The sequence below is a fragment of the Panulirus ornatus genome, chromosome 63, assembly GCF_036320965.1.
Source record: "Panulirus ornatus isolate Po-2019 chromosome 63, ASM3632096v1, whole genome shotgun sequence".
In the NCBI taxonomy this organism is placed as follows: domain Eukaryota; kingdom Metazoa; phylum Arthropoda; class Malacostraca; order Decapoda; family Palinuridae; genus Panulirus; species Panulirus ornatus.
Window position 1 is genome coordinate 29,184,861 of NC_092286.1, and position 15,843 is coordinate 29,200,703.

Sequence of the window (15,843 nt, forward strand, 5' to 3'; positions counted from 1 at the left end):
AAAGTAAGCTGCAACAATTGCCATAATTCTGTAATCACTTCATCTGTGGTGTCATATAATAGATGGATGACATATTTCTAGCACAAGAAATTGTAGCACAGTTAGGAGGTGTATATGTCCCATCAGATAGTGTTTTTAATGCCTTACGTTTTATGGAAGGAAAATTTGCAAGGGTTCCATGTGCCAAAAGTAATGGAGAGACAAAAAAAACATTTTAGAACAAATATGTCTCGTGCAATTTTTCCAGAATGCCACAATATCCTTGACCTGATTGTCGAAGACTGCTGCAAAATTAGGATTTACAGAACTATTGAGATAATGATGAAACAGTTAAACAGAAGGACCAACCTCACTCATGGAGCATGAAATATGAGAAGGTTGTACATTTATGATTCTTTTTCTTCGTACTCATAACAGTTTGTAATTAAACGTGAAAATGAGGTTTTTTAATTTCTTCCCAGATCTTTACCGTTTGCAAAGAATGAGAATAATTGAATGATGAATATACAGTGTTAAAGATTTAAGCATCAATAACTAAACATTTTATGGTCAATTGTACCACTAGAACATCTTATACACTAGCAGATGAAAGTGTAGCTGACTTAAGTATAGTAGATGACACATTTTTTACCTTTGGTTTCCATGTCGCCATGGCACCATTTCATGACATCTCATTGACTTCATGGTATTACAGTCAGCAGAGGCTAAACTAGGTATGATATTCCATATATCCATATGGGGAAAAGCTGAAGTTGTGCATCTTTTAGTTATAGGACCTTAGCTGTCCCTCATCCCCATTTCATCTGTCCTTCAACCCTGCTAAACCCACTAATCTTGCTTTTATTCATATTCATGCTCAACTTCCTCCTTTCAGAGACTCCAACAACCTAGTTACCAGCTTCTGTAGTTTATTTCTTGAATCCTCTACCAGTGCTGTATCATCAGCAAACAATAGCTGACTCACTTTCCATGCCCTCTCATTCCCCACAAACTGCATACTCGCCCCTCTCTCAAAGACTTTTATTTACCTCCCTCTCCATCCCATCCATAAACAAATTGAGTAACATGGTGACATCACACTCCCCTGCTGCAGATCATCCTTCACATGGAACCATTCACTCTCCTCTCTTCCTGCTCATACATAAGCCTTACACTCATGATAAAAACTTCTCTATTTATAGCAGCTTTGCTCCCACACTGTATATTCTTAAGACTTTCCACAAAGCATCTCTATCAACCCTTTCATATGCTTTCCCCAGATCCATGAATGTTGCATACAAATCTTTTTCCACATACTTTGCACACACATTCTTTAAATCAGACATCTGATCCACACATCCTCTACCACTTGAAACCATGCTGTTCCTCCCCAGTCTGATGCTCTGTACATACCATCACCCTCTCAATCTTTTTCTCATACTTTTCAGTTTGCCTTTCATTGGAGATGGACTCAGTTGGGGAGTGTTTTTTTCCTATACTATGTTGTCTACTATGGAAATAAAGATATGATTAAAAGTCCTTCAATGCAATGTAAGGATATTGAATTGATTTGACGTGGCTTAATGCAGTACAAGGATGTAGATTAGATTTGACTTAGGGCTGCCACTTCTTGCAGGTACAGAAGTAAGGTAGCAGTTGATTTGGGGTTTACCCTGCTTGCAGGTACAGATGTAAGGTGGCGGCTGCCTCTTCTTACAGGTACAGAAGTAAGTTGGCAGCTGACTTGGGGCTGCCTCTTCTTACAGGTACAGAAGTAAGGCGGCAGTTGACTTGGGGTTGACCCTGCTTACAGGTACAGAAGAAGGTGGTAACTGAATTGGGATTGCCCCTGCTTGCAGGTACAGAAGTCAGGTGGTAGCTTCCCAGCATTTTAGAGTAATTAAGTCCATTATTTGTTTATTTAGTGATTTGTTATTTGTATCATGCATTTGATTTATTTGTACCCCTTCCCCACCTTATCAAGGTAATAAATAATGGTAATTTTTGTATGTGGAAATCAGGACTGTAAGGGGAAAGGAGGCCATAAGCTTGCAATCTGTGTTGATGAATGCACATCTCGTGTAGTATTAGAAAAGTCGGAGATCTGATTAGTTAGCGAAAAGTTGGAAGTTTTTTCAGAGGTCTTTAGGAGCTCTGACATGATAAGTACAGATGTTATGGTTATGTAAAATCACAGGTAAGAAAAAGGTGCTATGTGAGATATTGTATGGTAAGTGGGTCATCTGAATAGAGAAATATGCAACTGTTAGCTTATATAATGATATAAAAAGAAGTGTTTGAGTTATATGCTTGTACACTTAGGGAAGATCCTTTGGATTTAGATTAATAGTAATCTTTATAACTAGACTGGAGCACCCATGAATTCTTTTTAAACGAGTTCTGATTTTATGTATATATCTGATTTCAGTCATTTGTGGACAATCTTGGAGGTTCAGTAGGTTCAGTGGTGGGAACAGCTGTGCAAAATTCATGCCGGGATGCCTACAACAAGTTGCTTTTTCCTGGACTCAATGCCCTCACGCAACAGATCTTTGCTCAAGTTAATGATAGCTTTAGTCGGGGTACCAGAGAATGTAAGTACTGCATTGCCGTTCTTTAAGTATTATTTTGACTGCTTACTGACAAATTGTTAACCTCTGACAAGAATATTTGTTGAAGTTTACACATTGACCTCGGCTGTTGGTTACTTGCTTTGAAGGACTGATGCCTAAACTCGCAAGAGAATGTAAGGTGCGAAAGGGGTAGAACAGATTGGAGAGATTTTGTGTACAGGGGATGGCCTGCTGTCAGTGTGCTGAACCAGGACATATGAAGTAACTTGAGGAAACCATGTCTTTGGGGCCTGGTTGTGGACAGGGGGACTTTGGTTTCAGTGCATTATACATGACTGCTAGAAAGAGAATGTGGGCAAATGAGGCCATTTCTTCATCTGTTCCTGGCACTACATCACTAATGTGGGAAGTGGAACTACTATTCCTTCAAACATACCCATTTTTGCTCTTCAAGATATAGTTTCCTCCTTCGTCACATTCTTCATCGCTTCCAGAACCTTCACCCCCTCCTCCGCTCTTTGACTCACTTCTGCTTCTATGGTTCCAGTCACTGCTAAGTCCACTTCCAGATATCTAAAACACTTCAATTCCTCCAATTTTTCTCCGTTTAGACTTACATCCCAATTAGCTTGACCCTCAACCCTCCTGAACCTAATAGCCTTGCTTATATTCACATTATTCTCAACTTTCTATTTTCACACACTTTTCCAAAATCATTTACCAACCTCTGTAGTTTCACACTCAAGTCAGCCACCAGTGCTGTATCATTGGCGAACAACAACTGACTCGCCTCCCATGCCCTCTCAACCCCAACAGACTGTATACTTGCCCCTCTCTCTAAAACTCTAGCACTTACCTCCCTAACCACCCCATCCATAAACAAATTAAACAACCATGGGGACATGACATTACACACCCTTGCCGTAGACCGGCCTTCACTGGGAACCAATCACTCTCCCCTCCCTACTCGTATGCATGCCTTATGTCCTCGATAAAAACTTTTCACTGCTTCTAGCAGCTTACCTCCCACACCATATACTCTTAAGACCTTCCACAAAGCATCTCTTATCAACCCTATTGTATGCCTTCTATAGATCCATAAATGCCACTTACAAATCCATCTGTTTTTCTAAATATTTCTCACACATTCTTCAAAGCAAACACCTGATCCACACATCCTCTACCACTTCTGATACCACACTGCTGCTTCCCAATCTGACAATGTACATACCTTCACCCTCTCATTCATTACCCTCCCATACAGTTTCTCAATAATACTCGACAAATTTATGCCTCTGTAGTTTGAACACTCACCTTTATCCCCTTTGCCTTTGTACAGTGGCACTGTGTATGCATTCCACCAATCCTTTGGCACTTCATCCTAATCCATACATACATTGAATATCCTTACCAACCAGTTAGCAACACAATAATAATTTTTTTTTTTTTTTTCTCCTGCGTTTGCGAGGTAGCGCAAGGAAACAGACGAAAGAAATGGCCCAACCCACCCCCATACACATGTTTATACATACGTCCACACACGCAAATATACATACCTACACAGCTTTCCATGGTTTACCCCAGACGCTTCACATGCCCTGATTCAATCCACTGACAGCACGTCAACCCCGGTATACCACATTGATCCAATTCACTCTATTCCTTGCCCTCCTTTCACCCTCCTGCATGTTCAGGCCCCAATCACACAAAATCTTTTTCACTCCATCTTTCCACCTCCAATTTGGTCTCCCACTTCTCCTCGTTCCCTCCACCTCCGACACATATATCCTCTTGGTCAATCTTTCCTCACTCATTCTCTCCATGTGCCCAAACCATTTCAAAACACCCTCTTCTGCTCTGTCAACCACGCTCTTTTTATTTCCACACATCTCTCTTACCCTTACGTTACTTGCTCGATCAAACCACCTCACACCACACATTGTCCTCAAACATCTCATTTCCAGCACATCCATCCTCCTGCGCACAACTCTATCCATAGCCCACACCTCGCAACCATACAACATTGTTGGAACCACTATTCCTTCGAACATACCATCAAAACCTGCCGCCTTGCCATGATTTCATCTGCAAAGCTTTCACTACCTTTCCTCTCTTAATCAAACCATTCTCCCTCACCCCCTCTTGCTTCACACACCACTCCAACCTAAACACCCTACGTCTGCCACTCTATCATTAAACACGTTCAACACACCTTCAAAGTACTCACTCCATCTTCTCACTTCATCACTACCTGTCATTACTTTCCCCCTTGCCCCCTTCACCGATGTCCCCTTTTGCTCTCTTGTCTTATGCACGTTATATACCTCCTTCCAAAACATGTTTTTATTCTCCCTAAACTTTAATGGTACTCTCTCACCCCAACCCTCATTTTGCCCCCTTTTTCAATCCTTTCCCTTCCTCATGACTTCCTGCTGCTTTCTTTTATACATCTCCCAGTCATTTGCACTCCTTCCATGTAAGTATTGTCCAAATGCCTCTTTTCTTTTTCACTACCAATTTTACTTTTTCATCCCACCACTCCCCTTTCTTACCTGCCCATAACCCACCTTTCTCATGCCACATGCATCTTTTGGACATGCCATCGCTGCTTCCTTAAATGCATCCCATATACATGTTTGCTTATTATATATTTATTATACTTTGTTGCTGTCTCCCACGTTAGTGAGGTTGTGCAAGGAAACAGATGAAAGAATGGCCTAACCCACCCACATACACACATATATATACATATACATCCACACATGCACATATACATACCTATCCATTTTAACGTATTCATATATATTCATACACAGACATATACATATATACACATGCACGTATTTCATACTGCCTTTATTCGTTCCTGTCGCCACCGCACCACACATGAAATAGCATCCCCTCTCCCTCCACGAGTTAGTGCTAGGAAAGGACAAAAGGCCACATTCGTTCACACTCAGTCTCTAGCTGTCATGTGTAATGCACTAAAACCACAGCTCCCTTTCCACATCCAGGCCCCACAAAACTTTCCATGGTTTATCCCAGATGCTTCACATGCCATGGTTCAATCCATTGACAGCATATCGACCCCGGTATACCATATTGTTCCAATTCACTCTATTCCTTGTGCGCCTTTCACTCTCCTGTATGTTCAGGCCCCGATCGCTCAAAATCTTTTTCACTCCATCCTTCCACCTCGAATTTGGTCTCCCACTTCTCGTTCCCTCCACCACTGACACATATATCCTCTTGGTCAATCTTTCCTCACTCATTCTTTCCGTGGGACCAAACCATTTCAATACACTCTCTTCTGCTCTCTCAACCACACTCTTTTTATTACCACACATCTCTCTCACCCTTTCATTACTTACTCAATCAAATTTCCTCACACCACATATTGTCCTCAAACCTCTCATTTCCAACACATCCACCTTCCTCTGCACAACCGTCTCTATATCCCATGTCTCACAACCATATAACATTTGTGGAACTACTATTCCCTTACACATACCCATTTTTTGCTCTCCAAGATTACATTCTCGCCTTCCACACATTTTTCAATGCTCCCAGAACCTTCACTCCCTCCCCCTACCTGTGACTCACTTCCGCTTCCATGGTTCCATCCACTGCCAAATCCACTTCCAGATATCTAAAACACTTCACTTCCTCCAGTATTCCTCCATTCAAACTCACCTCCCAATTTACTTGTCCCTCAACCCTACTGAACCTGGTAACCTTGCTCTTATTCACATTTACTCTCAGCTTTCTTCTTTCACCCACTTTACCAAAGTCAGTCACCAGCTTCTGCAGTTTCTCACCCGAATCAGCCACCAGCGCTGTATCATCAGCGAACAACAACTGACTCACTTCCCAAACTCTCTCGTCCACAACAGACTGCATACTTGCTCCTCTCTCCAAAACTCTTGCATTCACCTCCTTAACAACCCCATCTGTAAACAAATAAAGAACCATGGAGACATCACGCATCCTTGCCGCAAACCGACATTCACTGGGAACCAATCACTTTCCTCTCTTCCTACTCATACACATGCCTTACACCCTCAATAAAAACATTTCACTGCTTCTAGCAACTTACCTCCCACACCATATTCTCTTAATACCTTCCACAGAGCATGTCTATCAACTTTATCATATGCCTTCTCCAGATCCATAAATGCTACATACAAATCCATTTGCTTTTCTAAGTATTTCTCACATACATTCTTCAAAGCAAACACCTGATCCTGCGTTGCGAAATATTGCCAGGAAACAGACGAAGAATGACCCGTCCACTTTTATACTTACATATATAGTATATTTCTTTGTGTACTAATGTTGAATTGATTAAAGAAATTAGAATAGGAATTAATTAGATTCTTTTTATTTTAGGCTGCAACCATTGCTTTTAGCATTAGCTTTTGATTTTGATTCTTGAATTTAGATTAATTGGTTTGCAATATTTTGTTCTTCAGATCTTCAAAATGTAGAGAGTGAGATAATTGGAGGACGAACATCAGTGCAGGAGACATTTAGCAAGGCCTCCCAGTCATTAAACAGTGCCTGCTCATCACTCAACACACAATCCAAGTCCTTACAGGAAAATGTCACCAAATTGACTGCCCAGCAGAATGTGTTAGTTGGCATAGCCAGAGATTTTTTTTGCCCTATTTTCAGTTTAACTTCCTTATAATGATATAGAGGAATTATGCACATGTGTATGTATTGTTTTACAATCCTAATGAGAAAAGCTTTAAAAAATCAGCTTGGCTATGTAACAGTGGCTATATTAAGGGAAAGGTGAGGTATGCAATAATGTTTAGGTATTTTGTCAGACCATTTTTAGTAGACCATTTTTAGTAGCGTGCACATATTTTGTAAAACTGTACGAAATTATAGTTTAACTTCACTGGCTGGCCTATCCACGTTACTCCTGTAGACCACCTTTATCCCTCTCAAGGGCAAACCCTGGTCTTTGGCAGTAAGCTTATAAGCCTCTGTTTCCACATTTCCTTGATGTGCTTTGGCCTTGTTTTGAGGGTCCTTAGGTTCTAGATGTAGACATGGAAGTGTTTTGACAAGCTTGACTATTGGGTGACAACCTTATTCTGTTTAATCCTCAAGCCATATACCCATGAATCTTATAATCAGTGTCTGTTAAATCCATATATCAGTTTTGTGATGCCTTGACTGTTGCTCAAGGATGTTTCAAAATTTTTTTCATAAATCTTCAAACCACTGATTAATGAAAGCTTGAAAAAAGTTTACAGTCCAAAATCACATACCTAGAGCTTGAATTCATGTTAACACTCAAGCTGTTTCTTCTTTATTCCAAGTTGTTGGGGGCAAGGAAAGCATTATTTACAGGGTTCCTTGTGGTACAGAAATTTGAAGTACACTTGAAGGCAGTGGTGCACAGTTCCAGCATGTGAAAATTGCAGGATCGTAGATAAGTGTCTGTTGTCCACGATGAAAATGCAGTAAATATATAGTCAGGGTTCCTGAGAATGTTGAAATTTTGATAGTTATTGATATTTAAGTTCCTGTATGATATGAAAGTTCAGACCCCTAGGTCAAATCATTTGGCATTATGAAAGAAAATTAGATTTGATGGATGGATGACAGAACTGGCAATATCAGTGGGGAAATTTGAAGAAAAAACAGAACTTTGAAGGCCCATTACCTGCAATCAAGTATGAAAAAATTATACAGTAAAGTTTATATTTTGGGTATCTACATTTCTGTTATTTTAGTTTGGCAAGTGGCATTATGTGTACAGTTTTTGCTTATTTGTAAAAAAAAAAGAAAAGAAGAATCCATAGAAATTGTTTGTGTAAGACAGCGCAACTATTTGTTTCAAATTTTTGATATCAGGTTTCTAAGTTTTACAAAGTTTTTGAAATTGCTTGTCTTAGCATTTTCATAGAATTCATCAGAAAAGAAAGTGCTAGTTTTTTAAACAGACGAGTTATTATTTCATTTATTATTTCATATCGAGATATAACTTTCATTTAGAGTCCAGCAGTTATGGAGACTTTTTCCATGGGCATCACACATATATTGATGGAAAGATAGATAGATAGGAGTGGGTGAAACCTATATTGCAATGTTGCACATCATGATGAAGTAAAAAAATCTCCAGATTCTGTTTCTCATTTATTAAATGAAAGAAATTGCACGAAAAAGAAAGGGATATATGCAAACAAGTGAGATACTGTTCAATATATGGCCATGGTTTGATTGTGCATTGAATACGTAGGTCCTACAGGAAGTTGATGTTCATATGGTGGTGAGAGGATGGAGATGGAGTGGGTGGTTAGCCTCATGGTGTGCGTTCAGAGAGAACACTTATCACTGTTTTTAATGAAATGCATGTAAAAGCATGTAAAAGTAAAGAGTATGTACAAGCTTGTTTGCAGATGTTACTGTCTTGTTTGATGAGAGTGAAAAGGAGTTGTGGAGGGTTAGAAGGATGCTTATGATGTCTGTAAGTGTAGATGATTGAACGTTAGTGCGAGTAAAAGTAAAGTAATGGTTTTGAAAGGAGACAGAGCGAGATTATAGATTTTGCAAAGCTCTTCAGAGTTAGAGAAGAAAGTGTACTAAATTGTAGTATAGATATGGAAGGAGAAAGACTGGAAGGGATGACAGAATTTAAGTATTTGGGAGCTCTCATGGGTAAGATTGGTGATGTGGAAAGAAAGCTAAGGGAGATGGCATTACAGAATAGAAGAGTTACTTGGACACTTGACAGGATAATGAAGCTTAGAGTTGTAAGTATGGAAGTGAAGAAGGTCCCTGATTTATGTAGCCAAAACATGGACATGGAATGAGTCACAGAGGTCAAGAATCCAAGCTGTGGAAGTGACTGACTACCTTGAAGGAATGAAGAAAGAATTAAGGGGGTATATGAGAGATTTGGTAGGGCAGGGAATGCAGAGGAAGTGAATTGTGGAGTGGAGTGGCAGGGTAGATGACACATAATACTTAGAGGGGGTTTAGGCATGCGGAAAGGATGTAAGACATGGAGTTTACAAGGAGAGTAATATGATAGTGTGACTAAAGGGGTAGATGAGCGGAAAACCACCTGTCATACTGGGAAATAGAGTGGGAGAGTACTGGAGGAAGAGAAATGGGGGGGGGATAATGCATGGCTTAGTGTAAGCAATGGAACTATGTAAAGATGGATAAGTGGAGACCCTTTTGCCGTGGCTAGCCCCTCGATGGGAGTTTCTGGAGGGAGTGTGCATCAATAGATAGGTAATCCATAAACAATCAACTTAATATAAATAGTATGGGCATGGTGTAGTGCTGGTTATGGCATCTTCCCCTAGTGGAGGTAGATAAGGGACAGTGGAGGAGGAAGGTATTGGAGGGGGTAAGCCTTATGACACAGGGTCATGGAATGACACCTTTCACGTATCTGTGGTAACTAGACACATTTTTTCAATATTTGATCACTGTAGTGAGCTAGTGCCAGGAACAGATGAAGAAAGGCTGCATCCACTCACATCCATTCTCTAACTGTGATATGTAATGCACCAAACCCACAGCTTCCTATCCATAATTAGGCCTCGCAAACCTTCCCATGGTTTACCTCGGACTCATGCTCTGATTCAGTCCATTGACAGCGCATCGACCCCAGTATACCACATCTTTCCAGTTCACTCTTTCCCATGCATTCCTTTTATCCTCTTTCATATTCAGGCCTTGATTGCTCAAAATGTTTTTCACTTTATCCTACCATCTCTAATTTGGTCTCCCCATTGTATTTGTTCCATCCACTTTGGACAAATATATCCTCTTTGCTAACTCCATATGTTCAAGCTGTTTCAGCCACTCTCTTCAGCTCTCTTAACCACACTTTTTATTGCCACATCTTTCTCATACCCTTTCATTACTCACTTGATCAAATCACTTCACACCACATATTGTCGTGAAACATTTGCACTCGCACCCTCATATATTACCCATGCTGTTTATCTGTCTATCTTTATCTCTGACAACTGTTCCAATTGGAACTCCCTCAAAGGGGTTGCCATAGCAAGAGAATCAAAATAATGAGTTAACTCCAGTGCTGCTTCTTAGCCTCTAGTGCCTCACCCATAACAGGACACTGGTAGAGGGCAACTCTAGCACAGTGTTTGTTGAGGCTTCCACCTAATGTTATTGACTATTTCTCTCTAATGCTGCTGCCTAATGCTCCAACCTTAATGTTCTTACCGATTACCATCTACTGCTCCTTCCATTTTGCCGAAAGGCTGCGCCAGCACATAGTGTTCACCACAGCAAAAACTAGAGTTATGAAGAATGAGCTGTGCGAGTTAAGTGTTATCACGTTTTACTTTTGACAAGGAGAGATTGTACATTTGTGGACAGAATGCCAGTAGTCCACATGTTATTGAGGCAGAAATAAAAGATAGCTAAAGACATGCTTTGCATCCATACAGCATTGTTGAGACAACTGTACTATCAGACCAAACCCTTTTTGCTCCTCTTGGATAACCTTTCTTTCTTCATATTTTTCAGTGCTCCCAAAAATATTTTCCCCCCTTACCCACTCTATGACACACTTCCACTTCCATGTTTCCATATGCTTCCATTTCCTATTTCAGTTATCTAAAACACTTAATTCACACCAGATTTTCTTTGTTCTCACTCATTTCCCAGCTAACTAGTCTCTCAACCATAACAACCTTGCTCTTATTCACATTTATCTCAACTTCCTCATTTTAAAGTCTTCCAAACTCAGTCTCAATCTTTTTCAGGTTTTCACTCGAATTTACCACCAGTGCTGTGTCATTAGCAAACAACTGACTTGCTTCCCAAGCCCCATACCCCATACAGACTGAATATTTTCTTCTCTCTCCAAGATCCTTGCATTTACCTCCCACACACCTTATCCATGAACAGATTAAAGAGCTACGGTGACATCACATACTTCTGTGACAAACCAGCCTTCACCTGGAACCACTCACTCTCCATACACCCTTGCCCTTGATTGAAATGTTTTACTGCTTCTAGTATCTTTCCTCTCACACAATATATTCGTAAGACCTTCCACAAAGCATCCCTGTCAACCCTCTCACATTCTTTCTTTAGATCTATAGATGCCATATATGATTCAGTCTGTTTCTCTAAGTATTTCACAGTCACATTCTTTAAAGCAAATACCTGACCCTTACTTGCTTTACCATTCTGAAGCCACCTTGTTCTTCCCTAAAGTGATGCTCAGTAGATGCCTTTTTCCTTTCCATCAACACTCTCCCATACAATTTACCATACAATTTACCAGTTACACTCAACAAACTTATACCTCTGTAGTTTGAATGTTCACCTTTGTCTTCCTTGGCCTTATACTATGGTAGTTATACATGCATTTCTTTATTCCTTAGGCACCTCCCCATGATTCGTATATACATTGATGATTTAACTGACCAGTCATCATCACAGTCACCCTTTTTCTTCAAAAAATTCAGCTGCATTACTATTCACTGCAGCTACCTTGCCACATTTTATTTTACTTAAGGCTTTCACCTCCTCTTCTCTCTTCACCAAACCCCTTTCCAAGATTCTTTCACTTTACATATATCTCTTCGACCCAAATACCCTATATCTGCCACCCTATCATGGTACCCATTCAACAGTCCTTCAAAATACTCTTTTATCTCCTCCTCACCTCATACCACTTCCCCATTTGCCCCCTTCACCACTGTTTCCATTTGTTCTTTTGTTTTTCTTACACTGCTAGGCTCCTTCCAAAACATCTTATGCTCCCTAAAGTTTATTGATACTCGGTCACTGCAACACTCATTTGCCCTCTTTTTCAGCCCTTGAACCTCATGCTGTTTTCTCTAATAGATATCCCAATCATTTTCACTCCTTCCCATAAAGGACTACCCGCATACCTCTCTCTTGTGTTTCAATAGCAACTTTACTTCGTCATCTCACCATTCGCAACCTTTTCTCACATGCTCACCTTCCACAAGTCTTACACTTCTCTCTCACATGCCAATACTACTTTCCTAAATACCTCACATTCCTCACCATCTCCCTTAGCTTTGTTTACTCCCATTTTCACCTGTTTCTTTTATAGCTATACAAATACTCAAGATGAAAAGGTCTCTTTTTCAGTTTTGCCAGGGACATCTAGAGATAGATGCTCATTGTTTTTACTTTGTAGACAATTATCTCTGAGACACTCCTGAAACTTGATTGTTAAAATATCATATGAAGAAGAAATGGGAAACTGTGGATTAGTTTGTGGGGCTTGGCTGTGGGTGTAGGCATTGGTTTCAGTACAGCAGATTTGACAGACAAATTAGGCTGTTATTTGTTTGCTTTCAGTGCTACCTCTTTAAGGTGTGAAAAGCAGCTAGGAAAAAAAAATTCTGTAATTGAATGTATCTTTAAGAAAGATGTTATTCTTAGTATTATTTAGAGACATTATTAATACTTTTTATCCCAATATTATAGGTTGTCAGAATCTCTTTGTGAGCGAATAAGAGGAATGGTGCGTGAAGAGGTGACACATGCTTTGCAAGAGCACCAAGCTGTGGTTGATGCCAGAAGTCGTACCCATACTCCTGCCCCAACACCACACACCCATAACCCCAAGGTAGCACAACAGCAAGTTCAAGCGCTTATTTCACAAGGACAATTCAACACAGCCTTCAAGCAGGTATGTAATGGTTGTATTCTGTTTAATTTTCGGAATCATGGTACCATCTAACTAAATCTATGAATTATTAAGAAAATTAAGAATCTTTTTTATTAAAGATATCGCTATTTCCCTTGTATGGTTTGACCTCAAGGGGTGCAGGAGAAGATTAAGGCATATGGGCTGTAAATGCCATGGTTTTATTGGGATTGTAAAATTGGGAGTTTTAGGCTTCACCTCTAAAGATGGAGTCATCAATTTAAACACTGATCTTGGTTCTTGTTGACATTATAGATGGAACACTGTGGTTATTGTAAAAACAATCACATATTCATTGAAAATACATACATAGATGTTAGAAAATGTGTTTTCATTATTTGTAAGCCACTCTATCCGTATAGGGGATATCACATGGCATTAAGTTTTCCTTTACTTTTTACACTATTATTCTGTACATTGTACAGTTTTGCCTAGATTAGCGTGAGTTTAGGAAAATGACTCCCAAGTTATTTAATCTTTACATTTACTCTGGACTTCTGGGGTCAGTCACATCTTTGGTTTGAATATTATAAAAGGAATTATGAGTGATGTATTTTTTATATATTACTGTATAACAAAAAAGGCAAAGGGGATAAGAGTGAGTGCTCAAATTTCAGAGGTATAAGTTTGTTGAGTATTCCTGGTAAATTATATGGGAGGGTATTGATTGAGAGGGTGAAGGCATGTACAGAGCATCAGATTGGGGAAGAGCAGTGTGGTTTCAGAAGTGGTAGAGGATGTGTGGATCAGGTGTTTGCTTTGAAGAATGTATGTGAGAAATACTTAGAAAAGGAAATGGATTTGTATGTAGCATTTATGGATCTGGAGAAGGCATATGATAGAGTTGATAGAGATGCTCTGTGGAAGGTATTAAGAATATATGGTGTGGGAGGCAAGTTGTTAGCAGTGAAAAGTTTTTATCGAGGATGTAAGGCATGTGCACGTGTAGGAAGAGAGGAAAGTGATTGGTTCTCAGTGAATGTAGGTTTGCGGCAGGGGTGTGTGATGTCTCCATGGTTGTTTAATTTGTTTATGGATGGGGTTGTTAGGGAGGTGAATGCAAGAGTTTTGGAAAGAGGGGCAAGTATGAAGTCTGTTGTGGATGAGAGAGCTTGGGAAGTGAGTCAGTTGTTGTTCGCTGATGATACAGCGCTGGTGGCTGATTCATGTGAGAAACTGCAGAAGCTGGTGACTGAGTTTGGTAAAGTGTGTGAAAGAAGAAAGTTAAGAGTAAATGTGAATAAGAGCAAGGTTATTAGGTACAGTAGGGTTGAGAGTCAAGTCAATTGGGAGGTAAGTTTGAATGGAGAATAACTGGAGGAAGTAAAGTGTTTTAGATATCTGGGAGTGGATCTGGCAGCAGATGGAACCATGGAAGCAGAAGTGGATCATAGGGTGGGGGAGGGGGCGAAAATCCTGGGAGCCTTTAAAAATGTGTGGAAGTCAAGAACATTATCTCGGAAAGCAAAAATGGGTATGTTTGAAGGAAGACATCAGTATTTTTTTTTTTTTTTTTTTTTTCCCCCCCGCGTTTGCGAGGTAGCGCAAGGAAACAGATGAAAGAAATGGCCCAACCCACCCCCGTACACATTTATATACATACGTCCACACACGCAAATATACATACCTACACAGCTTTCCATGGTTTACCCCAGACGCTTCACATGCCTTGATTCAATCCACTGACAGCACGTCAACCCCGGTATACCACATCGCTCCAATTCACTCTATTCCTTGCCCTCCTTTCACCCTCCTGCATGTTCAGGCCCCGATCACACAAAATCTTTTTCACTCCATCTTTCCACCTCCAATTTGGTCTCCCTCTTCTCCTCGTTCCCTCCACCTCCGACACGTATATCCTCTTGGTCAATCTTTCCTCACTCATTCTCTCCATGTGACCAAACCATTTCAAAACACCCTCTTCTGCTCTCTCAACCACGCTCTTTTTATTTCCACACATCTCTCTTACCCTTACGTTACTTACTCGATCAAACCACCTCACACCACACATTGTCCTCAAACATCTCATTTCCAGCACATCCATCCTCCTGCGCACAACTCTATCCATAGTCCACGCCTCGCAACCATACAACATTGTTGGAACCACTATTCCTTCAAACATACCCATTTTTGCTTTCCAAGATAATGTTCTCGACTTCCACACATTCTTCAAGGCTCCCAGAATTTTCGCCCCCTCCCCCACCCTATGATCCACTTCCGCTTCCATGGTTCCATCCGCTGCCAGATCCACTCCCAGATATCTAAAACACTTCACTTCCTCCAGTTTTTCTCCATTCAAACTCACCTCCCAATTGACTTGACCCTCAACCCTGATGTACATAATAACCTTGCTCTTATTCACATTTACTCTTAACTTTCTTCTTTCACACACTTTACCAAACTCAGTCACCAGCTTCTGCAGTTTCTCACATGAATCAGCCACCAGCGCTGTATCATCAGTGAACAACAACTGACTCACTTCCCAAGCTCTCTCATCCCCAACAGACTTCATACTTGCCCCTCTTTCCAAAACTCTTGCATTTACCTCCCTAACAACCCCATCCATAGACAAATTAAACAACCATGGAGACATCA

The 15,843-nt window shown here is 40.3% G+C and overlaps 1 protein-coding gene across 7 annotated transcripts in view; it reads left to right on the top strand.

Moving 5' to 3' along the window:
* The window catches only part of LOC139745975 (enhancer of mRNA-decapping protein 4-like), a 188,591-nt gene that overhangs the window by 146,132 nt on the left and 26,616 nt on the right, over positions 1-15,843 (top strand). For 6 of the 7 annotated variants that reach the window (XM_071656723.1, XM_071656721.1, XM_071656725.1 and 3 more), the window contains 3 exons: positions 2,408-2,573; positions 7,025-7,184; positions 13,026-13,230. In XM_071656723.1, the coding sequence (XP_071512824.1) occupies positions 2,408-2,573; positions 7,025-7,184; positions 13,026-13,230 (531 nt within the window). Of the gene's footprint in view, positions 1-2,407; positions 2,574-7,024; positions 7,185-13,025; positions 13,231-15,843 lie in introns of those variants that run through there. The other variant, XR_011712036.1, reaches the window with a different exon arrangement.